We start from the raw sequence: 26,102 nt of genomic DNA, 5'->3' as shown, positions 1-26,102 counted from the left end.
TGGTGTCGGGGGCGCCTCTGGGGGAGGAAGGGTGGTGTCGGGGGCGCCTCTGGGGAGGAAGGGGGGTGTCGGGGGCGCCTCTGGGGAGGAAGGGGGTGTCGGGGGCGCCTCTGGGGGAGGAAGGGGGGTGTCGGGGGGCGCCTCTGGGGGAGGAAGGGGGGTGGCTGGTGGGGGGGCGCCTCTGGGGGAGGAAGGGGGGTGGTGGGGGCGCCTCTGGGGGAGGAAGGGGGGTGGTGGCGTCGGGGGCGCCTCTGGGAGAGGAAGGGTGGTGGTGGGGGCGCCTCTGGGGGAGGAAGGGGGTTGGTGCCGTCGGTGGCGCCTCTGGGGGAGGAAGGGGGTGGTGGCGTCGGGGGCGCCTCTGGGGGAGGAAGGGGGGTGGTGGCTGTTGCTTTTGGGGGTGGGGTTGTGGGGGGGGCGGCGGTGCTAGCAGTGTGTATATCTAATCAGCATATCATGCTTTCTGCAGAGAACGGATCAGTCTATGCGTTTGGAGAGAACAAGATGGGCCAGCTCGGCCTGGGCAATAAAACTGATGCCGTGTCCAGCCCGGCTCAGGTGAGTATCGGGCGCTTCTCCCCTCTCTGTGGCGCCGGGCCTCTTGTCCTCCCTCTCTGTGGCGCGGCCTCTTGTCCCCCCTCTCTGTGGCGCCGGCCTCTTGTCCCCCCTCTCTGTGGCGCCGGCCTCTTGTCCCCCCTCTCTGTGGCGCCGCCCTCTTGTCCCCCCTCTCTGTGGCGCCGGCCTCTTGTCCCCCCTCTCTGTGGCGCCGGCCTCTTGTCCCCCCTCTCTGTGGCGCCGGCCTCTTGTCCCCCCTCTCTGTGGCGCCGGCCTCTTGTCCCCCCTCTCTGTGGCGCCGGCCTCTTGTCCCCCCTCTCTGTGGCGCCGGGCCTCTTGTCCCCCCTCTCTGTGGCGCCGGCCTCTTGTCCCCCCTCTCTGTGGCGCCGGCCTCTTGTCCCCCCCTCTCTGTGGGCGCCGGCCTCTTGTCCCCCCTCTCTGTGGCGCCGGCCTCTTGTCCCCCCTCTCTGTGGCGCCGGCCTCTTGTCCCCCCCTCTCTGTGGCGCCGGCCTCTTGTCCCCCCTCTCTGTGGCGCCGGCCTCTTGTCCCCCCCTCTCTGTGGCGCCGGCCTCTTGTCCCCCCTCTCTGTGGCGCCGGCCTCTTGTCCCCCCTCTCTGTGGCGCCGGCCTCTTGTCCCCCCTCTCTGTGGCGCCGGCCTCTTGTCCCCCCTCTCTGTGGCGCCGGCCTCTTGTCCCCCCCTCTCTGTGGCGCCGGCCTCTTGTCCCCCCTCTCTGTGGCGCCGGCCTCTTGTCCCCCCTCTCTGTGGCGCCGGCCTCTTGTCCCCCCCTCTCTGTGGCGCCGGCCTCTTGTCCCCCCTCTCTGTGGCGCCGGCCTCTTGTCCCCCCTCTCTGTGGCGCCGGCCTCTTGTCCCCCCTCTCTGTGGCGCCGGCCTCTTGTCCCCCCTCTCTGTGGCGCCGGCCTCTTCTCTCCCCTCTTGCTCTTCTCCCCGCCGGCGGCCCGATGTAACGATCGGCACGTACTTCCTTCCCAGATCCTGTATAACGGGCAGCCGATCACCAAGGTGGCGTGTGGAGCGGAGTTCAGCATGATCATGGACTGTAAGGGGAACCTGTACTCCTTTGGATGCCCCGAGTACGGGCAGCTGGGTATGTCGTCAGTCTGCACCCCTCTCCTCGTCGTGCGCTCCTGTGGGGGGTTAGACTGTATCTGACATCGAGATCTTGTCCGTTTTACCCGCACACAGGTCACAACTCTGACGGCAAGTACATAGCGCGGGCGCATCGGATTGAGTACGACTGCGAGCTCATCCCACGCCGGATCGCCATTTTTATTGAAAAGACGAAGGACGGGCAAGTTCTTCCGGTGACCATGTGGTTGTGAGAGACATCGCCTGCGGCACCAACCACACGGTGAGGCGCCAACCATGAAACGTGCGCTGCACCCAAGCTACCGCTAAGAGAGCGGCGCTGGTAATCCGCAGGTTGTAACGTTTTTCCTCCTGATTTTTGTCTGCTCCTACAGCTGGTGCTGGACTCTCAGAAACGCGTCTTCTCCTGGGGGTTCGGGGGGTACGGGCGGCTGGGGCACACCGAGCAAAAAGATGAGATGGTCCCACGACTTGTGAAGCTGTTTGACTTCCCTGGCCGCGGCGCCTCGCAGATCTACGCCGGAGCCACCTCCTCTTTTGCAGTCAGTGAGATGGTGAGTGTCTGAGGAAGGTGCGGGGGGGCTGGACGTCTGTCTGTGAGGGTCTCTGACCGGAGTCTCATTTCTAGGTGGTCTTTTCTTCTGGGGGGCAACAAACACTGCCCGGGGACTCCACCATGTACCCCAAAAGTGTGCAGGATTTATGTGGCTGGAAAGTTCGGAGTTTGTCCTGTGGGTGAGTTCCCGAGCGTTGCTGAGGTCAATGGAGGAGAAAATGCAGCGACGTAAAGCATTAGCCTCCGCGTGCTGTGGCTTTGGGTAGATTAGGATTTGGGAAGCTGTGACCGCTGTGTAAGTAATGGTAATTAGTTGTCACCAAGCTTTCCAAGGGCCGGATAGTCGCTAAACAGTCATAACTACTAGTCCCAGCATGCCCTGCGCCCGATGTAACGAGGCGTCACTATGTGCGGCCGCCCCTCAGGTCTGATATGTGATTCTCACCGGTCTGTTTCTCCTCGTGTCTTTGCAGTAAAAGCAGTGTTATTGTAGCAGCCGATGAGAGCACCATCAGCTGGGGGCCCTCCCCCACCTTCGGGGAACTGGTGAGTGCACAGCTATGTCCTAAAGCGTCTCTCCGCCTGTCAGCACTGTGTACATGGGAATTTACAGCTAATGACATCAGGTCCCATCCTCCAGAGCTGCACTCACTATTCTGCTGTCACATCATGTCTTATGCTCCAGTCACCTCCACAGCTGCACTCCCTATTCCATGGGTCCCCAATTCCAGTCCTCGAGGGCCGCCAACAGTGCATGTTTTCAGGATTTCCTTAGTATTGCACATGTGATAATTTAATCACCTGCACAGTTGATGATTCCAACACCCATGCAATGCTAAGGAAATCCTGAAAACATACGCTGTTGGCGGCCCTCGAGGACTGCAGTTGGGGAACCCTGCCCTATTCTGCTGTCACATCATGTCTTATGCTCCAGTCACCTCCAGAGCTGCACTCCCTATTCTGCTGGTACATATTCACCCCTGTGCAGTCACCTCCAGAGCTGCACTCCCTATTCTGCTGGTACATGTTCACACCTGTGCAGTCACCTCCAGAGCTGCACTCCCTATTCTGCTGGTACATGTTCGCACCTGTGCAGTCACCTCCAGAGCTGCACTCTCTCTATTCTGCTGGTACATGTTCACCCCTGTGCAGTCACCTCCAGAGCTGCACTCCCTATTCTGCTGGTACATGTTCACCCCTGTTGCAGTCGCACGCTGATCGCCTTGATCTGTGTTGCACTCTGCATTGTTCATTGGTAATGTAATTCCCACTGCTGGGTGCAGACAGAGATAACGCTACTTTCCGCTCTTTGTACTGACACGATCCTATAGGGGGGCAGCAGTGAGATGCTGCTCTGCAGGTTACGAGCATTTGGGACCTGACTTGTCTCACGTCTGGTCTCCGGGCCCTCCGGCGCCCTGTCGTTCCCGTATCAGAGGTTTTCTGCGCTGCCCCCGGATCCAGCCTGGAGGAGGCTGACACCATCTGAGCAGCTTCCTGACGTCTTCCTAATGTCTGATCTCTATAGGGTTATGGAGACAACAAGGCGAAGTCCTCGACCACCGCTCAGGAGGTGAAGACACTAGACGGCATCTACTCTGAGCAGGTGAGTCCGTCCCACCTGGTGCTGCTGTGATTCCACCCCTCACCTCCCAATAGTTGGGTGCCCCCCACTACCTGCTCCCCACGAAGCAAAGAGATTTTTCCTTTAATGCCCCCACTTCCTTACATTAGATGCTTTCCTTTGCAACACCCCCCCCCCGCCCCCCCACATTGACTGGGTGCCTAGCCTTGTATCCCCTCCTTGCTGTTAGCTGCTCCCTCTCGCCTGATGCAGTCTGCCATTTCCATTCCCCCTGATGCTACCTTCCTTTTTTCCCTTCCGATCACACTTGCTGCCTATTTCTTCTTTCTTCTCCCCTGATAATGCTGTTTTTCCTTCTCTTCCCTCAATGTCTCCTGATGCCTGCCTGTTTCCTCTCCTGATGCCTGCCTGTTTCCTCTCCTGATGCCTGCCTGTTTCCTCTCCTGATGCCTGCCTGTTTCCTCTCCTGATGCCTGCCTGTTTCTCTCCTGATGCCTGCCTGTTTCCTCTCCTGATGCCTGCCTGTTTCCTCTCCTGATGCCTGCCTGTTTCTCTCCCGATGCCTGCCTGTTTCCTCTCCCGATGCCTGCCTGTTTCCTCTCCCGATGCCTGCCTGTTTCCTCTCCCGATGCCTGCCTGTTTCCTCTCCCGATGCCTGCCTGTTTCCTCTCCCGATGCCTGCCTGTTTCCTCTCCCGATGCCTGCCTGTTTCCTCTCCCGATGCCTGCCTGTTTCCTCTCCCGATGCCTGCCTGTTTCCTCTCCCGATGCCTGCCTGTTTCCTCTCCCGATGCCTGCCTGTTTCCTCTCCCGATGCCTGCCTGTTTCCTCTGACCTTTCAATTTCAACTGCCTGTTTCTTTTCTCCTCCTGTTTCCTACCTGTTTCCTCTCTTCTGACTTCTCCCTCTTTCCTCTCCCCTCCCCTTCCTCTTGATACCACCTGCCTGTCTTTCCACACTCCTCTGTTTGTTTTTTTCTTTCTATGATGCCTTCTGCCTTTTTCCCCTCTCCTCCTCTGACTCCACTTGATGATTTCTCTCTCCTCTGATGCCTCTGCCTGTTTCTCCTTTGATGTTTCCTGCCTGTTTCTTTTCCTCTCGCCTTCCTCCTGATGCCACTTCTTTCCTCTCTCCCCTGTTGCTGCCTGCATCCTGTTTCTTCTCCCCTCCTGACATCTCCTGCCTCTTTTCTCCCCTCCCCTTCCTCCTGATACCACCTGCTTGTTTCTTCTCCCCTTCCTCCTGAAACCACCTGCTCGTTTCTTCTCCCCTCCCTCCTGATACCACCTGCTCGTTTCTTCTCCCCTCCCTCCTGAAACCACCTGCTCGTTTCTTCTCGCCTCCCTCCTGATGCTACCTGCTTGTTTCTTCTCGCCTCCCTCCTGATGCCACCTGCTTGTTTCTTCTTGCCTCCCTCCTGATACCACCTGCTTGTTTCCTCTCCTTCGCCTTTCTCCTGATGCCACCTGCTTGTTTCTTCTCGCCTCCCTCCTGATGCTACCTGCTTGTTTCTTCTCCCCTTGCCTCCCTCCTGATATACCACCTGCTTGTTTCTTCTCCCCTCCTCCTGATACCACCTGCTTATTTCTTCTCCGCCTCCCCTTCCTCCTAATACACCTGCTTGTTTACTATCCCCTCCCTTTTCCTCCTGATACACCTGCTTGTTTCTTCTCCCCTCCCTCCTGATACCATCTGCTCGTTTCTTCTCCCCTCCCTCCTGATACCACCTGCTTGTTTCTTCTCCCCTCCCTCCTGATGCTACCTGCTTGTTTCTTCTCCCCTTGCCTCCTGATACCACCTGCTTGTTTCTTCTCCCCTCCCTCCTGATCGCTACCTGCTTGTTTCTTCTCCCTCCCTCCTGATGCTACCTGCTTGTTTCTTCTCCCCTCCCTCCTGATACCACCTGCTTGTTTCTTCTCCCCTCCCTCCTGATACCACCTGCTTGTTTCTTCTCCCCTTCCTCCTGAAACCACCTGCTTGTTTCTTCTCCCCTCCCTCCTGATACCACCTGCTTGTTTCTTCTCCCCTCCCTCCTGATACCACCTGCTGGTTTCTTCTCCCCTCCCTCCTGATACCACCTGCTTGTTTCTTCTCCCCTCCCTCCTGATACCACCTGCTTGTTTCTTCTCCCTCCCTCCTGATGCTACCTGCTTGTTTCTTCTCCCCTTGCCTCCTGATACCACCTGCTTGTTTCTTCTCCCCTTCCTCCTGAAACCACCTGCTGTTTCTTCTCCCCTCCCTCCTGATGCTACCTGCTTGTTTCTTCTTGCCTCCCTCCTTATACCACCTGCTGGTTTCTTCTCCCCTCCCTCCTGATACTACCTGCTGGTTTCCTCTTCTCATAGGTGGCCATGGGCTACTCACATACCATGATTGTGGCGCGGGATGAAACGGAGCAAGACAAGGAGAAGTTGAAGAAGCTGCCGGAGTACAACCCTCGCACCCTGTGATACTTTACAGCCCCTTCCTGACTTGGGAGGAGACCACTCGACAACCACTCCTCTCGTCCTCCCCTAGTGACCCTGCAGTGCCCTCCGCTATGGCAGGCGGTGGCTCCAGCACTGATGGGGGTGAGGCAGCTGAACCCGACCCCAGGGACTGGAAATCATCACACACATTCCTCCTCCTACTTTTTCCAGGAAAAAAAACACTTTGACAACGTGCTGTTTTCATGGTGGTCATGTGTCTGTGAAAACACAAGGGGCAGAAGTCCAGGACCTGACTTCTTCCCCTCTGCCATATGCTGCTTCCTCCTGAGTCCCCCGCCGGTGTCCTCCCCTCCGCTTCACCCTCCGGCGCCCACCTGCGCTCCGGGCTCCTCGCGAGTTTCCGATTCTCGGTGCCTTGTGATACGAGTGTTCCTGGCAGCGCGCGCGGCTCTGATCCAGCAGTGCTGCACTCTTGGTGCCTTCACTTACACGTGCGTGCGGTTGGCTCGCGGCGCGGCTGACGCTCCGCCCGTGCGTTACCAGCCTTGTTACATATAAAGCTCATTATTATTTTAGTTTTTTTTTGTTAGAAATTAACTATAAAAATGGCAAAAAATAAACCTTCTGTAAAGTTATAGGAAGAGTTCATGTCCCCTCCCCCTCGTTAGATGAGCTGTCGTCCGCCATTTTTGTTTGTGTGGAAGTGGGGTTCCTGCAGATGGCAATAAGCGACGTTTCTGTTCTGCCCCCGATGTTTCGCGGCTCCGGGCCGAACACTTGTGACCATTCCACGGTTAGCGGACGGCGGCGCGTTCTGCCCGTAGTTTACGATGTGCGTCCAGCGCCGGTTGAGCGTCGCCTGGTACAGTTTTGTCCTTTGATTTGACCCTTCCCTGTGACCGCGCCGCCGCTCGTGGTGACGGAAGCGGCTCTCGGGTGTCCACGTCTTAACCTTTTTTTGATTTTTGATTTTTTTTTTGCGTTTTATATTTCTCAAGGTCATTGTTTTAATAAAAAAAAATTAAAAAAATTAAGTCTGAGTCTGAACCTAAAAGTAAACAAGTCGCCCCCGCCCTTAATGATGGCAGTCGCCCAGGGTCAGACCCAGAGGGCCAAGGGGGCTGGTAATGCAGTGTAATACTCGCTTTGACCACAAGGGGGCTGGTTACGGTAATGCAGTGTAATACTAGCTTTGACCACAAGGGGCTGGTTATGGTAATGCAGTGTAATACTCGCTTTGACCACAAGGGGGCTGGTTATGGTAATGCAGTGTAATACTAGCTTTGACCACAAGGGGGCTGGTTACGGTAATGCAGTGTAATACTCGCTTTGACCACAAGGGGGCTGGTTATGGTAATGCAGTGTAATACTCGCTTTGACCACAAGGGGGCTGGTTATGGTAATGCAGTGTAATACTCGCTTTGACCACAAGGGGGCTGGTTATGGTAATGCAGTGTAATACTAGCTTTGACCACAAGGGGGCTGGTTACGGTAATGCAGTGTAATACTCGCTTTGACCACAAGGGGGCTGGTTATGGTAATGCAGTGTAATACTCGCTTTGACCACAAGGGGGCTGGTTATGGTAATGCAGTGTAATACTCGCTTTGACCACAAGGGGGCTGGTTATGGTAATGCAGTGTAATACTCGCTTTGACCACAAGGGGGTGCTGAGAACTGTTTTTAATTTGCAGCAGACTACGAGGAAAGGGTTAAGTTGTTGCAGCCTCGATATCCAGCGTGGACGTGACCGAACCTCAAAATTTACACCAGAAACAAGAAAAAGGCATCGAGGAGCGAGGCGGCGGATAAAATATTTAATAGCGCAGTTGTCAGGTACATAGTTTATTAGTGCTTATAATTATGGCCAGCAGGGGGCGTGTAAAGCTGTGTCTATAGGATATGTATAGGTGGGATCAGTCGTGATGGCTGAGAACATTCACATTGGGGACCCTGATACGAGGGGTCTGGGACGTCACATTGCAGGGACTAATCACAGCGCGGTGGGAGGAAGCCCCCCGAGTCACCAGTTTGCTCCCTTCTTGTCCAGGTCATTGTCAATGACTACGAGGCTGTCGTCCAGCTCTATGGGAGCCATGCTCCTGACTGCATGCACAGGTCACCCTGAAGACCCCGCGTTAAATGTCGCACTCCCACCAACTGAAGGAGAACGGTTTCCGACACGTTGGTGCCGCAGTGCACTTCTCCAGGAATTGGTGGTAGGTGGCAAAATCATCAATGAAGGGTGCAGCGCAGACCCAGGGGCTCCAGCAAGGAGCGCACCGTCTCCTCCAGACAGCAGCTACCAGAGATTTTGGGACCAAATGGTTTTGGGAATTCCAGATGCTTTCCAGGACGAGCATGTTCACCTGCGGAGGAGAAGGGAAGGGTCAGACAATCAACAAATCTAAAGGTCTGAGTGCTGGAGGACACACATGCTCAGTCACCACCTAATGATCTGAGTGCTGGAGGACACACATGCTCAGTCACCACCTAATGATCTGAGTGCTGGAGGACACACATGCTCAGTCACCTCCACCTAATGAGCTGAGTGCTGGAGGACACACACGCTCAGTCACCTCCACCTAATGAGCTGAGTGCTGGAGGACACAACACGCTCAGTCACCTCCACCTAATGAGCCGAGTGCTGGAGGACACACGCTCAGTCACCTCCACCTAATGGGCTGAGTGCTGGAGGACACACGCTCAGTCACCTCCACCTAATGGGCTGAGTGCTGGAGGACACACGCTCAGTCACCTCCACCTAATGGGCTGAGGGCTGGAGGACACATGCTCAGTCATCTTCACCTAATGAGCGGAGGGCTGGAGGACACACACGCTCAGTCCCCTCCAATAACCCACGAGCTAGAGGACACACACGCTCAGTCATCTCCACCTAATGAGCTGAGGGCTGGAGGACACACGCTCAGTCCCCTCCAATAACCCACGAGCTGGAGGACACACACGCTCAGTCCCCTCCAATAACCCACGAGCTGGAGGACACACATGCTCAGTCATCTCCACCTAATGAGCCAAGTGCTGGAGGACACACACGCTCAGTCATCTTCACCTAATGAGCTGAGGGCTGGAGGACACACACGCCTAGTCACCTCCACCTAATGAGCCGAGTGCTGGAGGACACACACGCTCAGTCACCTCCACCTAATGAGCTGAGTGCTGGAGGACACACACGCTCAGTCACCTCCACCTAATGAGCCGAGTGCTGGAGGACACACGCTCAGTCACCTCCACCTAATGGGCTGAGTGCTGGAGGACACACGCTCAGTCACCTCCACCTAATGGGCTGAGTGCTGGAGGACACACGCTCAGTCACCTCCACCTAATGGGCTGAGGGCTGGAGGACACACATGCTCAGTCATCTTCACCTAATGAGCGGAGGGCTGGAGGACACACACGCTCAGTCCCCTCCAATAACCCACGAGCTAGAGGACACACACGCTCAGTCATCTCCACCTAATGAGCTGAGGGCTGGAGGACACACGCTCAGTCCCTCCAATAACCCACGAGCTGGAGGACACACACGCTCAGTCCCCTCCAATAACCCACGAGCTGGAGGACACACATGCTCAGTCATCTCCACCTAATGAGCCAAGTGCTGGAGGACACACACGCTCAGTCATCTTCACCTAATGAGCTGAGGGCTGGAGGACACACACGCCTAGTCACCTCCACCTAATGAGCCGAGTGCTGGAGGACACACACGCTCAGTCACCTCCACCTAATGGGCTGAGGCTGGAAGACACACACGCTCAGTCATCTCCACCTAATGAGCGGAGGGCTGGAGGACACACATGCTCAGTCATCTTCACCTAATGAGCGGAGGGCTGGAGGACACACACGCTCAGTCCCCTCCAATAACCCACGAGCTAGAGGACACACACGCTCAGTCATCTCCACCTACTGAGCTGAGGGCTGGAGGACTCACGCTCAGTCCCCTCCAATAACCCACGAGCTAGAGGACACACATGCTCAGTCTCGTTCTGGGGGCTCTTTGCCCGATCCCCTTTTGTCAGATACATGGGACATTGCTCTGGCGCTTCTGGCCTCTCACCATGTTGGGGAAGAAGGACTCGGCGCACTCCATGGCGGAGTCGCACTTGTAGAGGATGGGGAGGTCGATGATGTCGTCTTCGGAGAGGCCCAGCTCCTTCTTCATGATCTTCCGGTTCAGGTCAATATGTTCCTGGAGGAGAAGACACAGGACATTGTCCGTCAGCCTCGGCTGTCAGGAGCCCCGCGGGTCGGGGCTGGGGGTCCCTCCGTTACCTGGCAGGCCTCTGACGACTGCTTCACGTTTTCATTTTCCAAGATGTCGTCTATGCTGTATTGTTTGGTCCCCAATTCTGAAAGAAGCACATATCGACCAATCAGATGGCAGGATCCCCATCAGGTGAATCCGGCATCTACAGCCCCCCCCGGGCAGCACCCACCTTTAAACATTTCAAACATGACCGCGTCCCCGTGGCCTTCCCTCTGCTTCTGTTTAAGAATCTGCAGACAGGAGCGAGGACTCGCGAGCAGCAGCCGGAAGCCCTGACAGCGAGAACCAGCACAAACGGTGAGCGGCGGCGGCGGGGGGCTGCGGGGCACATTAGGGGGGCTGCGGGGCACTGGTCAGAAGGGGCGCTGTGGAGCAAGGCAGGGGTCGCTGCAGGGCACGGCTCACATGAGGCACAGCGCCCCCAGGACTGGTGAGGAGGGGTCTCGTACGTGCGCGGTCCCAGCTGCCGCCATCACTGCTCTTACCTTCCGATCCGGCGCCGGCACAAAACTCATGAACTCGTCGATGTGTCCGACATAAAGCCACGTGGAGAAGAGGAGGACGGGAGCCTGAACCTGCTGAGCGCAGAGGAAGTCACGCAGAACCTTGTGCATCCGCATATTACCCCTGCAGATAACAGAGAATCAGGCCGAAGAGCCAGACCAAGCCCGCCGAGGATGAGATACACGGCTCAGCAGACAGGATCACACAGGAGAGGATTAGATACACGGCTCAGCAGACAGGATCACACAGGAGAGGATTAGATACACAGCTCAGCAGACAGTATCACACAGGAGAGGATTACATACACAGCTCAGCAGACAGTATCACACAGGAGAGGATGAGATACACGGCTCAGCAGACAGGATCACACAGGAGAGGATTAGATACACGGCTCAGCAGACAGTATCACACAGGGGAGGATTAGATACACAGCTCAGCAGACAGGATCACACAGGAGAGGATTACATACACAGCTCAGCAGACAGTATCACACAGGAGAGGATTAGATACACGGCTCAGCAGACAGTATCACACAGGAGAGGATTACATACACAGCTCAGCAGACAGTATCACACAGGAGAGGATTAGATACACGGCTCAGCAGACAGTATCACACAGGATAGGATTAGATACACGGCTCAGCAGACAGTATCACACGAGAGGATTACATACACAGCTCAGCAGACAGTATCACACAGGAGAGGATTAGATACACGGCTCAGCAGACAGTATCACACAGGAGAGGATTACATACACAGCTCAGCAGACAGTATCACACAGGAGAGGATTAGATACACAGCTCAGCAGACAGTATCACACAGGAGAGGATTAGATACACGGCTCAGCAGACAGTATCACACAGGAGAGGATTACATACACAGCTCAGCAGACAGTATCACACAGGAGAGGATTACATACACAGCTCAGCAGACAGTATCACACAGGAGAGGATTAGATACACGGCTCAGCAGACAGTATCACACAGGAGAGGATTACATACACAGCTCAGCAGACAGTATCACACAGGAGAGGATTAGATACACGGCTCAGCAGACAGTATCACACAGGAGAGGATTAGATACACAGCTCAGCAGGCAGTATCACACAGGAAAGGATTAGATACACAGCTCAGCAGGCAGTATCACACAGGAGAGGATTAGATACATAGCTTAGCAGACAGGATCACACAGGAGAGGATTAGATACACAGCTCAGCAGACAGTATCACACAGGAGAGGATTAGATACACGGCTCAGCAGACAATATGACACAGGAGAGGATTACATACACAGCTCAGCAGGCAGTATCACACAGGAGAGGATTAGATACACGGCTCAGCAGACAGTATCACACAGGAGAGGATTAGATACACGGCTCAGCAGACAATATCACACAGGAGAGGATTACATACACAGCTCAGCAGGCAGTATCACACAGGAGAGGATTAGATACACGGCTCAGCAGACAGGATCACACAGGAGAGGATTACATACACAGCTCAGCAGACAGTATCACACAGGAGAGGATTAGATACACGGCTCAGCAGACAGTATCACACAGGAGAGGATTAGATACACGGCTCAGCAGACAGTATCACACAGGAGAGGATTACATACACAGCTCAGCAGACAGTATCACACAGAAGAGGATTAGATACACGGCTCAGCAGACAGGATCACACAGGAGAGGATTAGATACACAGCTCAGCAGACAGTATCACACATGAGAGGATTAGATACACGGCTCAGCAGACAGTATCACACAGGAGAGGATTAGTTACACAGCTCATCAGACAGTATCACACAGGAGAGGATTAGATACACGGCTCAGCAGACCGTATCACACAGGAGAGGATTACATACACAGCTCAGCAGACAGTATCACACAGGAGAGGATTAGATACACGGCTCAGCAGACAGGATCACACAGGAGAGGATTAGATACACGGCTCAGCAGACAGGATCACACAGGAGAGGATGAGATACACGGCTCAGCAGACAGGATCACACAGGAGAGGATGAGATACACGGCTCAGCAGACAGTATCACACAGGAGAGGATTAGATACACGGCTCAGCAGACAGGATCACACAGGAGAGGATTACATACACAGCTCAGCAGACAGTATCACACAGGAGAGGATTAGATACACAGCTCATCAGACAGTATCACACAGGAGAGGATTAGATACACGGCTCAGCAGACCGTATCACACAGGAGAGGATTACATACACAGCTCAGCAGACAGTATCACACAGGAGAGGATTAGATACACAGCTCATCAGACAGGATCACACAGGAGAGGATGAGATACACGGCTCAGCAGACAGTATCACACAGGAGAGGATTAGATACACGGCTCAGCAGACAGTATCACACAGGAGAGGATTAGATACACGGCTCAGCAGACAGTATCACACAGGAGAGGATTAGATACACAGCTCAGCAGACAGTATCACACAGGAGAGGATTAGATACACAGCTCAGCAGACAGTATCACACAGGAGAGGATTAGATACACGGCTCAGCAGACAGTATCACAGGAGAGGATTAGATACACGGCTCAGCAGACAGTATCACACAGGAGAGGATTAGATACACAGCTCAGCAGACAGTATCACACAGGAGAGGATTATATACACAGCTCAGCAGACAGTATCACACAGGAGAGGATTAGATACACAGCTCAGCAGACAGTATCACACAGGAGAGGATTAGATACACAGCTCAGCAGACAGTATCACACAGGAGAGGATTAGATACACGGCTCAGCAGACAGTATCACACAGGAGAGGATTAGATGCACAGCTCAGCAGACAGTATCACACAGGAGAGGATTAGATACACAGCTCAGCAGAAAATATCACACAGGAGAGGATTAGATACACGGCTCAGCAGAAAGTATCACACAGGATAGATACACGGCTCAGCAGACAGTATCACACAGGAGAGGATTAGATACACGGCTCAGCAGACAGTATCACACAGGAGAGGATTAGATACACAGCTTAGCAGACAGTATCACACAGGAGCGGATTAGATACACAGCTCAGCAGACAGGATCACAGAGAGGATTAGATACACAGCTCAGCAGACAGTATCACACAGGATAGGATTAGATACACAGCTCAGCAGACAGTATCACACAGGATAGATACACGGCTCAGCAGACAGTATCACACAGGAGAGGATTAGATACACGGCTCAGCAGACAGTATCACACAGGAGAGGATTAGATACACGGCTCAGCAGACAGTATCACACAGGAGAGGATGAGATACACAGCTCAGCAGACAGTATCACACAGGAGAGGATGAGATACACGGCTCAGCAGACAGTATCACACAGGAGAGGATTAGATACACGGCTCAGCAGACAGTATCACACAGGAGAGGATGAGATACACGGCTCAGCAGACAGTATCAATCAGGAGAGGATTAGATGCACAGCTCAGCAGACAGTATCACACAGGAGAGGATGAGATACACAGCTCAGCAGACAGTATCACACAGGAGAGGATTAGATACACAGCTCGGCAGACAGTATCACACAGGAGAGGATGAGATACACAGCTCAGCAGACAGTATCATACAGGAGAGGATTAGATACACAGCTCAGCAGACAGTATCACACAGGAGAGGATGAGATACACAGCTCAGCAGACAGTATCACACAGGAGGGGATTAGATACACGGCTCAGCAGACAGTATCACACAGGAGAGGATTAGATACACAGCTCAGCAGAAAATATCACACAGGAGAGGATTAGATACACGGCTCAGCAGAAAGTATCACACAGGAGAGGATTAGATACACGGCTCAGCAGACAGTATCACACAGGAGAGGATTAGATACACAGCTCAGCAGTATCACACAGGAGAGGATTAGATACACGGCTCAGCAGACAGTGTCACACAGGAGAGGAATAGATACACAGCTCAGCAGACAGTATCACACAGGAGAGGATTAGATACACAGCTCAGCAGAAAATATCACACAGGAGAGGATTAGATACACGGCTCAGCAGAAAGTATCACACAGGAGAGGATTAGATACACAGCTGAGCAGACAGTATCACAGGAGAGGATTAGATACACAGCTCAGCAGACACTATCACACAGGAGAGGATTAGATACACAGCTCAGCAGACAGTATCACACAGAAGAGGATTAGATACACGGCTCAGCAGACAGTATCACACAGGAGAGGATTAGATACACAGCTCAGCAGACAGTATCACACAGGAGAGGATTAGATACACAGCTCAGCAGAAAGTATCACACAGGAGAGGATTAGATACACAGCTCAGCAGACAGTATCACAGGAGAGGATTAGATACACAGCTCAGCAGACACTATCACACAGGAGAGGATTAGATACACAGCTCAGCAGACAGTATCACACAGGAGAGGATTAGATACACAACTCAGCAGACAGTATCACACAGGAGAGGATTAGATACACGGCTCAGCAGAAAGTATCACACAGGAGAGGATTAGATACACGGCTCAGCAGAAAGTATCACACAGGAGAGGATTAGATACACGGCTCAGCAGACAGTATCACACAGGAGAGGATTAGATACACGGCTCAGCAGACAGTATCACACAGGAGAGGATTAGATACACAGCTCAGCAGACAGTATCACACAGGAGAGGATTAGATACACGGCTCAGCAGAAAGTATCACACAGGAGAGGATTAGATACACAGCTCAGCAGACAGTATCACAGGAGAGGATTAGATACACAGCTCAGCAGACACTATCACACAGGAGAGGATTAGATACACAGCTCAGCAGACAGTATCACACAGAAGAGGATTAGATACACGGCTCAGCAGACAGTATCACACAGGAGAGGATTAGATACACAGCTCAGCAGACAGTATCACACAGGAGAGGATTAGATACACAGCTCAGCAGACAGTATCACACAGGAGAGGATTAGATACACAGCTCAGCAGACAGTATCACACAGGAGGGGATTAGATACACGGCTCAGCAGACAGTATCACACAGGAGAGGATTAGATACACGGCTCAGCAGACAGTATCACACAGGAGAGGATTAGATACACGGCTCAGCAGACAGTATCATACAGGAGAGGATTAGATACACAGCTCAGCAGAAAGTATCACACAGGAGAGGATTAGATACACAGCTCAGCAGACAGTATCACAGGAGAGGATTAGATACACAGCTCAGCAGACACTATCACACAGGAGAGGATTAGATACACAGCTCAGCAGACAGTATCACACAGGAGAGGATTAGATACACGGCTCAGCAGACAGTATCACACAGGAGAGGATTAGATACACAGCTCAGCAGACAGTATCACACAGGAGAGGATTAGATACACAGCTCAGCAGACAGTATCACACAGGAGAGGATTAGATACACAGCTCAGCAGACCGTATCACACAGGACAGGATTAGATACACAGCTCAGCAGACAGTATCACACAGGAGGGGATTAGATACACGGCTCAGCAGACAGTATCACACAGGAGAGGATTAGATACACGGCTCAGCAGACAGTATCACACAGGAGAGGATTAGATACACAGATCAGCAGACAGTATCACACAGGAGGGAATTAGATACACAGCTCAGCAGACCGTATCACACAGGACAGGATTAGATACACAGCTCAGCAGACAGTATCACACAGGAGGGGATTAGATACACGGCTCAGCACACAGTATCACACAGGAGAGGATTAGATACACGGCTCAGCAGACAGTATCACACAGGAGAGGATTAGATACACAGCTCAGGAGACAGTATCACACAGGAGAGGATTAGATACACGGCTCAGCAGACAGTATCACACAGGAGAGGATTAGATACACGGCTCAGCAGAAAGTATCACACAGGAGAGGATTAGATACACAACTCAGCAGACAGTATCACACAGGAGAGGATTAGATACACGGCTCAGCAGAAAGTATCACACAGGAGAGGATTAGATACACGGCTCAGCAGAAAGTATCACACAGGAGAGGATTAGATACACGGCTCAGCAGACAGTATCACACAGGAGAGGATTAGATACACAGCTCAGCAGACAGTATCACACAGGAGGGGATTAGATACACGGCTCAGCAGACAGTATCACACAGGAGAGGTTTAGATACAGGGCTCAGCAGACAGTATCACACAGGAGAGGATTAGATACACAGCTCAGCAGACAGTATCACACAGGAGAGGATTAGATACACAGCTTAGCAGACAGTATCACACAGGAGAGGATTAGATACACAGCTCAGCAGACAGTATCACACAGGAGAGGATTAGATAGACAGTATCACACAGGAGAGGATTAGATACACAGCTCAGCAGACAGTATCACACAGGAGAGGATTAGATACGTGGCTCAGCAGACAGTATCACACAGGAGAGGATTAGATACACGGCTCAGCAGACAGTATCACACAGGAGAGGATTAGATACACAGCTCAGCAGACAGTATCACACAGGAGAAGATTAGATACACGGCTCAGCAAATAGTATCACACAGGAGAGGATTAGATACACAGCTCAGCAGACAGTATCACACCGGAGAGGATTAGATACACAGCTCAGCAGACAGTATCACACAGGAGAGGATTAGATACACAGCTCAGCAGACAGTATCACACAGGAGAGGATTAGATACACAGCTCAGCGGACAGTATCACACAGGAGAGGATTAGATACACGGCTCAGCAGACAGTAACACACAGGATAGGATTAGTTACACAGCTCAGCAGACAGTATCACACAGGAGAGGATTAGATACACGGCTCAGCAGACAGTATCACACAGGAGAGGATTAGATACACAGCTCAGCAGACAGTATCACACAGGAGAGGATTAGATACACAGCTCAGCAGACAGTATCACACAGGAGAGGATTAGATACACGGCTCAGCAGACAGTATCACACAGGATAGGATTAGATACACAGCTCAGCAGACAGTATCACACAGGAGAGGATTAGATACACGGCTCAGCAGACAATATCACACAGGATAGGATTAGATACACAGCTTAGCAGACAGTATCACACAGGAGAGGATTAGATACACGGCTCAGCAGACAGTATCACACAGGAGAGGATTAGATACACGGCTCAGCAGGCAGTATCACACAGGAGAGGATTAGATACACAGGTCAGCAGACAGTATCACACAGGAGAGGATTAGATACACGGCTCAGCAGACAGTATCACACAGGAGAGGATTAGATACACAGCTCAGCAGACAGTATCACACAGGAGAGGATTAGATACACAGCTCAGCAGACAGTATCACACAGGAGAGGATTAGATACACGGCTCAGCAGAGAGTATCACACAGGAGAGGATTAGATACACAGCTCAGCAGACAGTATCACACAGGAGAGGATTAGATACACGGCTCAGCAGACAGTAACACACAGGATAGGATTAGTTACACAGCTCAGCAGACAGTATCACACAGGAGAGGATTAGATACACAGCTCTGCAGACAGTATCACACAGGAGAGGATTAGATACACAGCTCAGCAGACAGTATCACACAGGAGAGGATTAGATACGCGGCTCAGCAGACAGTATCACACAGGAGAGGATTAGATACACGGCTCAGCAGACAGTATCACACAGGAGAGGATTAGATACACAGCTCAGCAGACAGTATCACAGGAGAGGATTAGATACACGGCTCAGCAGACAGTATCACACAGGAGAGGGTTAGATACAGCTCAGCAGACAGTATCACACAGGAGAGGATTAGATACACGGCTCAGCAGACAGTATCACACAGGATAGGATTAGATACACAGCTCAACAGACAGTATCACACAGGAGAGGATTAGATACACAGCTCTGCAGACAGTATCACACAGGAGAGGATTAGATACACTGCTCAGCAGACAGTATCACACAGGAGAGGATTAGATACACGGCTCAGCAGACAGCATCACACAGGAGAGGATTAGATACACGGCTCAGAGACAGTATCACACAGGAGATGATTAGATACACGGCTCAGCAGACAGTATCACACAGGATAGGATTAGATACACAGCTCAGCAGACAGTATCACACAGGAGAGGATTAGATACACAGCTCTGCAGACAGTATCACACAGGAGAGGATTAGATACACGACTCAGCAGACAGTATCACACAGGAGAGGATTAGATACACGACTCAGAGACAGTATCACACAGGAGAGGATTAGATACACGGCTCAGCAGACAGTATCACACAGGACAGGATTAGATACACAGCTCAGCAGACAGTATCACACAGGAGAGGATTAGATACACAGCTCAGCAGACAGTATCACACAGGAGAGGATTAGATACACGGCTTAGCAGACAGTATCACACAGGAGAGGATTAGATACACGGCTCAGCAGACAGTATCACACAGGATGGGATTAGATACACGGCTCAGCAGACAGTATCACACAGGAGAGGATTAGATACACAGCTCAGCAGACAGTATCACACAGGAGAGGATTAGATACATGGCTTAGCAGACAGTATCACACAGGAGAGGATTAGATACACAGCTCAGCAGACAGTATCACACAGGAGAGGATTAGATACACAGCTCAGCAGACAGTATCACACAGGATGGGATTAGATACACAGCTCAGGAGACAGTATCACACAGGATTAGATACACAGCTCAGCAGACAGTATCACACAGGAGAGGATTAGATACACAGCTCAGCAGACAGTATCACACAGGAGAGGATTAGATACACAGCTCTGCAGACAGTATCACACAGGAGAGGATTAGATACACAGCTCAGCAGACAGTATCACACAGGATTAGATGCAGGGCTCAGCAGACAGTATCACACAGGATTAGATGCAGGGCTCAGCAGACAGTATCACACAGGATTAGATGCAGGGCTCAGCAGACAGTATCACACAGGATTAGATGCAGGGCTCAGCAGACAGTATCACACAGGATTAGATGCAGGGCTCAGCAGACAGTATCACACAGGATTAGCTTTACCTGTCCAGACTGTCTCCGATCAGAACCCTCCCCAGCGGGTAGCTCTTTCCTCCTACGACCACCGGGGGACTGACTTCCAGATTTCCGAATGAGTCCAGTGTGTTCACGTCTTTGCGATCTTCCGGTTCTCTCGTCACGTATCCAAAATCCGGTCCCTGAGAAAATAAGTAAAATCACCAAGTGCAGAAGTGACAGCAGCACAGAGGGTTTCAGGAGCGGCCGCGAGAAATACAATCGTATTTTACGGAACCGACCAGAACTTCTGACACCGGGAAATTCTTCAGTCCTCGATTTCTCGGTGAATCCAAGACGACAGGAAAACGCTTGTGAGGAGCCTCAGTGTATCCGAACTCCATCTCATCCTGCAAGACATCACCAGACACTGTGACAGCCGTATCTAATCTTACTATGTGTGATATTGTCTGCTGAGCCGTGTATCTAATCCTCTCCTGTGTGATACTGTCTGCTGAGCCGTGTATCTAATCCTCTCCTGTGTGATACTGTCTGCTGAGCTGTGTATCTAATCCTATCCTGTGTGATACTGTCTGCTGAGCCGTGTATCTAATCCTCTCCTGTGTGATACTGTCTGCTGAGCCGTGTATCTAATCCTCTCCTGTGTGATACTGTCTGCTGAGCTGTGTATCTAATCCTCTCCTGTGTGATACTGTCTGCTGAGCTGTGTATCTAATCCTCTCCTGTGTGATACTGTCTGCTGAGCCGTGTATCTAATCCTCTCCTGTGTGATACTGTCTGCTGAGCTGTGTATCTAATCCTCTCCTGTGTGATACTTTCTGCTGAGCCGTGTATCTAATCCTCTCCTGTGTGATACTGTCTGCTGAGCTGTGTATCTAATCCTCTCCTGTGTGATACTGTCTGCTGAGCTGTGTATCTAATCCTATCCTGTGTGATACTGTCTGCTGAGCCGTGTATCTAATCCTCTCCTGTGTGATACTGTCTGCTGAGCTGTGTATCTAATCCTCTCCTGTGTGATACTGTCTGCTGAGCTGTGTATCTAATCCCCTCCTGTGTGATACTGTCTGCTGAGCTGTGTATCTAATCCTCTCCTGTGTGATACTGTCTGCTGAGCTGTGTATCTAATCCTCCCCTGTGTGATACTGTCTGCTGAGCTGTGCATCTAATCCTCTCCTGTGTGATACTGTCTGCTGAGCCGTGTATCTAATCCTCTCCTGTGATACTGTCTGCTGAGCCGTGTATCTAATCCTCTCCTGTGTGATATTGTCTGCTGAGCCGAGTATCTAATCCTCCCCTGTGTGATACTGTCTGCTGAGCTGTGCATCTAATCCTCTCCTGTGTGATACTGTCTGCTGAGCCGTGTATCTAATCCTCTCCTGTGATACTGTCTGCTGAGCTGAGTATCTAATCCTCTCCTGTGTGATACTGTCTGCTGAGCCGTGTATCTAATCCTCTCCTGTGTGATACTGTCTGCTGAGCTGTGTATCTAATCCCCTCTTGTGCGATACTGTCTGCTGAGCCGTGTATCTAATTCTCCCCCGTATCTTACCTGTATCCACTGGTCCCCGCGGTTCTCGCTGTACGTCACCTTGTTCAGGGGGCAGCGCGATTTCTCCACAAAGTCTGAGAGAATTTTTATAAAATCCGAGTTGGTTTTCACACTGGAAGAAAAAAATAGGAATTAGAGGAAAAGGATGTACAAGTGGGCGGGATGTACAAGTGGGCGGGATGTACATGTGGGCGGGATGTACAAGTGGGCGGGATGTACAAGTGGGCGGGATGTACATGTAGGTGGGATGTACAAGTGGGCGGGATGTACAAGTGGGCGGGATGTACATGTGGGCAGGATGTACATGTGGGCGGGATGTACATGTGGGCGGGATGTACATGTGGGCGGGTCATCTGCAGCCATGCAGGACTGTAATGATCTCTGTTTGCAGTCAGTGAATGGAGACATGTCAGTGATCTCGTCTTGCTCACAGCGGAGTGTTTGTTACAATGTGTCAGTGCAGTCAGCAGTTTTCTGCTGTCTGTGGGTGGGGGAGACTTCTGATCAGAGCAGTAGGGTCGGGGGTCTCAGCCCCTGACAGTGGTCTCGGCTTACAGACCCTCATAGATCTGTATATCCCTATGTAGGGCACCCAGGTGGGGGCTGCTGCTGCGGCGCCTCTTTTCTCGCTGCTTCCCATCGTCTCATTAGCTCTCCCTCTGATGTCACCCGGGTCCTGTAGGGGGAGGCTTTACCCCCCTGCGCTGATAATGGAGGGTCCGCAGCCTCTACAGACTGATCCTCAGCGGGCAAACATCTCTGCTTGCTGTCAGTGAATGAGAGGATTGTGCTGATACCTTGTAACAGATGGGGAGGTGCGAGCGGTCGTGGGGTCCTCATATCTCGGGGGGGAGCACTTACTTGCAGACATAAACCTCCAGGGGCTTCTGAGTGTTCGGAGTCATGATCCATGGAGCCATCCTGAAGACCACCCGCTCCGAGAAGATCTGGCTCTAACGGGGGGGGGGGGGGGGGGGGGGGCACAAACTTATCAGTCTGCAAATCTAGTCACACGCTGACAGCCGTCACTCACAACACCCCGCACACTGACTGACAGCACTAGCACTATAGTGTGGTACTATATGGCAGTACTATTACTGGGTGCTGTATGGCAGTATTATTACTGGGGGAGTCTGTGGCCATACTACTATGAGGGCACTATACAGAGTATATTACTGCGTGCTGGATAGCAGTATTATTACTGGACATTATATGGCAGTATTACTAGGTGTATGTGCCAGTACTATTTTGGGGGCACTATACTTGGTATTGTCTAGCAGTGTTATTACTGGACATTATATGGCAGTAGCGTTATTACTGGGTGGGTGGCAGTATTATTTTGAGGACACTATATGACAGTAGTATTACAACTAGGTGCTGTATAGCAGTATTATTACTGGGTGTTGTATGGCAGTACTATTTTTACTGGGTGCTATATAGCAGTATTATTAGTGGGTGCTTTATAGCAGTATTATTACTGGGCATTATATGGCAGCAGTATTTTTACTGCGTGTTGTATGGTAGTAGTATGTTTACTGGGTACTATATAGCAGTATTATTACTGGCTGCTATATAGCAGTATTATTTTTGGGGCACTATATGACAGTAGTATTATTACTGGGTGCTTTGTAGCAGTATTATTTTTGGGCACTATATGACAGTAGTATTAATACTGGGTGCTTTATAGCAATATTATTTTTGGGCGTTATATGGCAGTAGTATTAATACTGGGTGCTTTATAGCAGTATTATTTTTGAGGCATATGGCAGTAGTATTATTACTGGGTGCTTTATAGAAGTATTTTTGGGCCATTATATGGCAGTAGTATTATTACTGGGTGCTATATAGCAGTATTATTTTTGGGCATTATATGGCAGTAGTATTATTACTGGGTGCTGTATAGCAGTATTATTTTTGGGCATTATATGACAGTATTATTATTACTGGGTGCTGTATAGCAGTATTATTTTTTGGCATTATATGGCAGTAGTGTTATTACTGGGTGCTGTATAGCAGTATTATTACTGGGTGCTGTATAGCAGTATTATTTTTGGGCATTATATGACAGTATTATTATTACTGGGTGCTGTATAGCAGTATTATTTTTTGGCATTATATGGCAGTAGTGTTATTACTGGGTGCTGTATAGCAGTATTATTACTGGGTGCTGTATAGCAGTATTATTACTGGGTGCTGTATAGCAGTATTATTTTTGGGCATTATATGACAGTATTATTATTACTGGGTGCTGTATAGTAGTATTATTTTATGGCATTATATGGCAGTAGTGTTATTACTGGGTGCTGTATAGCAGTATTATTACTGGGTGCTGTATAACAGTATTATTACTGGGTGCTTTATAGCAGTATTATTTTTGGGGCACTATATGGCAGTATTATTGGGTGTGTCTTTGGCATCACTGCGTTGGCGGCACTATCTTCTCACACGGCTTTTATCCATCCCAGTCGCTCCCATCACTTACCCCGTCCTCCTTCTGGAATATGAGGTCTATGTGAACGAGGCCCGAGAAGTCGGCATCTGGGAACTGGAGACCCTCCACGTAGAAGGGGATCTCGTCCAGGTTGTCTTTCTTCACCTTGTAGGAGGTTTTACTCTTCCCCAAGACATGAGCGTACTGGTACTCTACAAGAGAGACCCCAAAATATCACCGGGGGGCAAAAGAGAGCACCATAATGACGGGCGGTAGGGGCACCCTGGTGGCATTGGGGGGCATTGGACTGACCCTCGGGGTAGTGGGGGCTTCCGTTCATAGACCCCGGTGGCATTGGGGGGACATTGTTTTGACCCTCGGGTTAGTGGGGGCTTAGGTTCATAGATCCTGGTGGCATTGGGGGGCATTGGACTGACCCTCGGGGTAGTGGGAGCTTCCGGTCATAGACCCTGGTGGCATTGGGGGGAATTGCACTGACCCTCGGGTTAGTGGGGGCTTCCGATCATAGACCCCGATGGCATTGGGGGCAATTGCATTGACCCTCGGGGTAGTGGGGGCTTCCGATCATAGACCCCGATTGCATTGGGGGGAATTGCACTGACCCTCCGGGTAGTGGGAGCTTCCGGTCATAGACCCTGGTGGCATTGGGGGGAATTGCACTGACCCTCGGGTTAGTGGGGGCTTCCGATCATAGACCCCGATGGCATTGGGGGCAATTGCATTGACCCTCGGGTTAGTGGGGGCTTCCGATCATAGACCCCAATGGCATTGGGGGGAATTGCACTGACCCTCGGGTTAGTGGGGGCTTCCGGTCATAGACCCCGATTGCATTGGGGGGAATTGCACTGACCCTCGGGGTAGTGGGGGCTTCCGATCATAGACCCTGGTGGCATTGGGGGGAATTGCATTGACCCTCGGGTTAGTGGGGGCTTCCGATCATAGACCCCGATGGCATTGGGGGGAATTTCATTGACCCTCGGGGTAGTGGGGGCTTCCGATCATAGACCCTGGTGGCATTGGGGGGAATTGCATTGACCCTCGGGGTAGTGGGAGCTTCCGGTCATAGACCCTGGTGGCATTGGGGGGAATTGCACTGACCCTCCGGGTAGTGGGGGCTTCCGATCATAGACCCCGATGGCATTGGGGAGAATTGCACTGACCCTCGGGGTAGTGGGGGCTTCCGATCATAGACCCTGGTGGCATTGGGGGGAATTGCATTGACCCTCCGGGTAGTGGGGGCTTCCGGTCATAGACATTCGGGAAAGGAGGGAATGCGCCCATAAGCCCTCGAGACAGGGGGGCATCTGTGGATAGACCCTAGGTGGGATCCCTCCTGAGACCCCCGGGCAGGGCCTGGGTCTCCCCGGCATGGCACAGGCACATACTTCTCTTCTGGTAGACCCGCAGGCGTTGGGCGTCCGTGGAGGAGATCTGCAGGATCACCTTGTGGTCATCAAATATCTCGTCAGGTCCCTCTGCGGTCAGGATCATGGGGGACATGTCCTTCACATCTGTGGGGAGACGCAGGTGAGACCCCGGCCACCATAGTATGAGAGGCCGGCAGTGAGCAGGCGAGCGGGGCAGTACCGGCTCCGTTGGGGGGTCCATCATCCTCGCTGTCGGTAACACCGGCGATGTTCCGGTCACTGTCACAGTTCACCAGCAGAATGGCGCCTTTACCGCCGCGTCCCCACGACCAAGTGTCCTACAGACCGAAGACCGAAGCCAATCAGACGCCGGGGGTGACCACACCGAAATATGGGGGCGCAGGGTGACTACACCGAAATATGGGGGCGCACAGTGACCACACCGAAATATAGGGGCGCACGGTGACTACACCGAAATATGGGGGCGCACGGTGACTACACCGAAATATGGGGGCGCACGGTGACTACACCGAAATATGGGGGCGCACGGTGACTACACCGAAATATAGGGGCGCACGGTGACTACACCGAAATATGGGGGCGCACGGTGACTACACCGAAATATGGGGGCGTACGGTGACTACACCGAAATATGGGGGTGCACGGTGACTACACCGAAATATGGGGGTGCACGGTGACTACACTGAAATATGGGGGCGCAGGGTGACTACACCGAAATATAGGGGCGCAC

At 52.1% G+C, this 26,102-nt stretch overlaps 2 protein-coding genes across 2 annotated transcripts in view; one reads left to right on the top strand and one right to left on the bottom strand.

Moving 5' to 3' along the window:
• The window catches only part of RCC2 (regulator of chromosome condensation 2), an 8,902-nt gene extending 1,649 nt beyond the window's left edge, over positions 1-7,253 (top strand). The window contains 10 exon segments of the mRNA XM_075329166.1: positions 335-555; positions 1,544-1,658; positions 1,757-1,879; positions 1,882-1,922; positions 2,035-2,218; positions 2,277-2,326; positions 2,328-2,395; positions 2,690-2,762; positions 3,745-3,822; positions 6,146-7,253. Coding sequence (XP_075185281.1) covers positions 335-555; positions 1,544-1,658; positions 1,757-1,879; positions 1,882-1,922; positions 2,035-2,218; positions 2,277-2,326; positions 2,328-2,395; positions 2,690-2,762; positions 3,745-3,822; positions 6,146-6,250 — 1,058 coding nt within the window. The 3' untranslated portion in view covers positions 6,251-7,253.
• Positions 7,254-8,044: 791 nt separating this feature from the next.
• The window catches only part of LOC142257088 (protein-arginine deiminase type-1-like), an 85,749-nt gene continuing 67,691 nt past the window's right edge, over positions 8,045-26,102 (bottom strand). The window contains 16 exon segments of the mRNA XM_075329165.1: positions 8,045-8,408; positions 8,410-8,437; positions 8,440-8,470; positions 8,472-8,581; positions 8,584-8,596; positions 10,300-10,431; positions 10,515-10,591; positions 10,679-10,781; positions 10,995-11,136; positions 20,011-20,165; positions 20,265-20,372; positions 21,533-21,644; positions 22,394-22,485; positions 24,015-24,175; positions 25,370-25,495; positions 25,572-25,689. Coding sequence (XP_075185280.1) covers positions 8,366-8,408; positions 8,410-8,437; positions 8,440-8,470; positions 8,472-8,581; positions 8,584-8,596; positions 10,300-10,431; positions 10,515-10,591; positions 10,679-10,781; positions 10,995-11,136; positions 20,011-20,165; positions 20,265-20,372; positions 21,533-21,644; positions 22,394-22,485; positions 24,015-24,175; positions 25,370-25,495; positions 25,572-25,689 — 1,551 coding nt within the window. The 3' untranslated portion in view covers positions 8,045-8,365.

This window comes from Anomaloglossus baeobatrachus, chromosome 11 (assembly GCF_048569485.1).
Source record: "Anomaloglossus baeobatrachus isolate aAnoBae1 chromosome 11, aAnoBae1.hap1, whole genome shotgun sequence".
Lineage (NCBI taxonomy): Eukaryota > Metazoa > Chordata > Amphibia > Anura > Aromobatidae > Anomaloglossus > Anomaloglossus baeobatrachus.
This window is presented reverse-complemented; position numbering and strand designations above follow the sequence as displayed.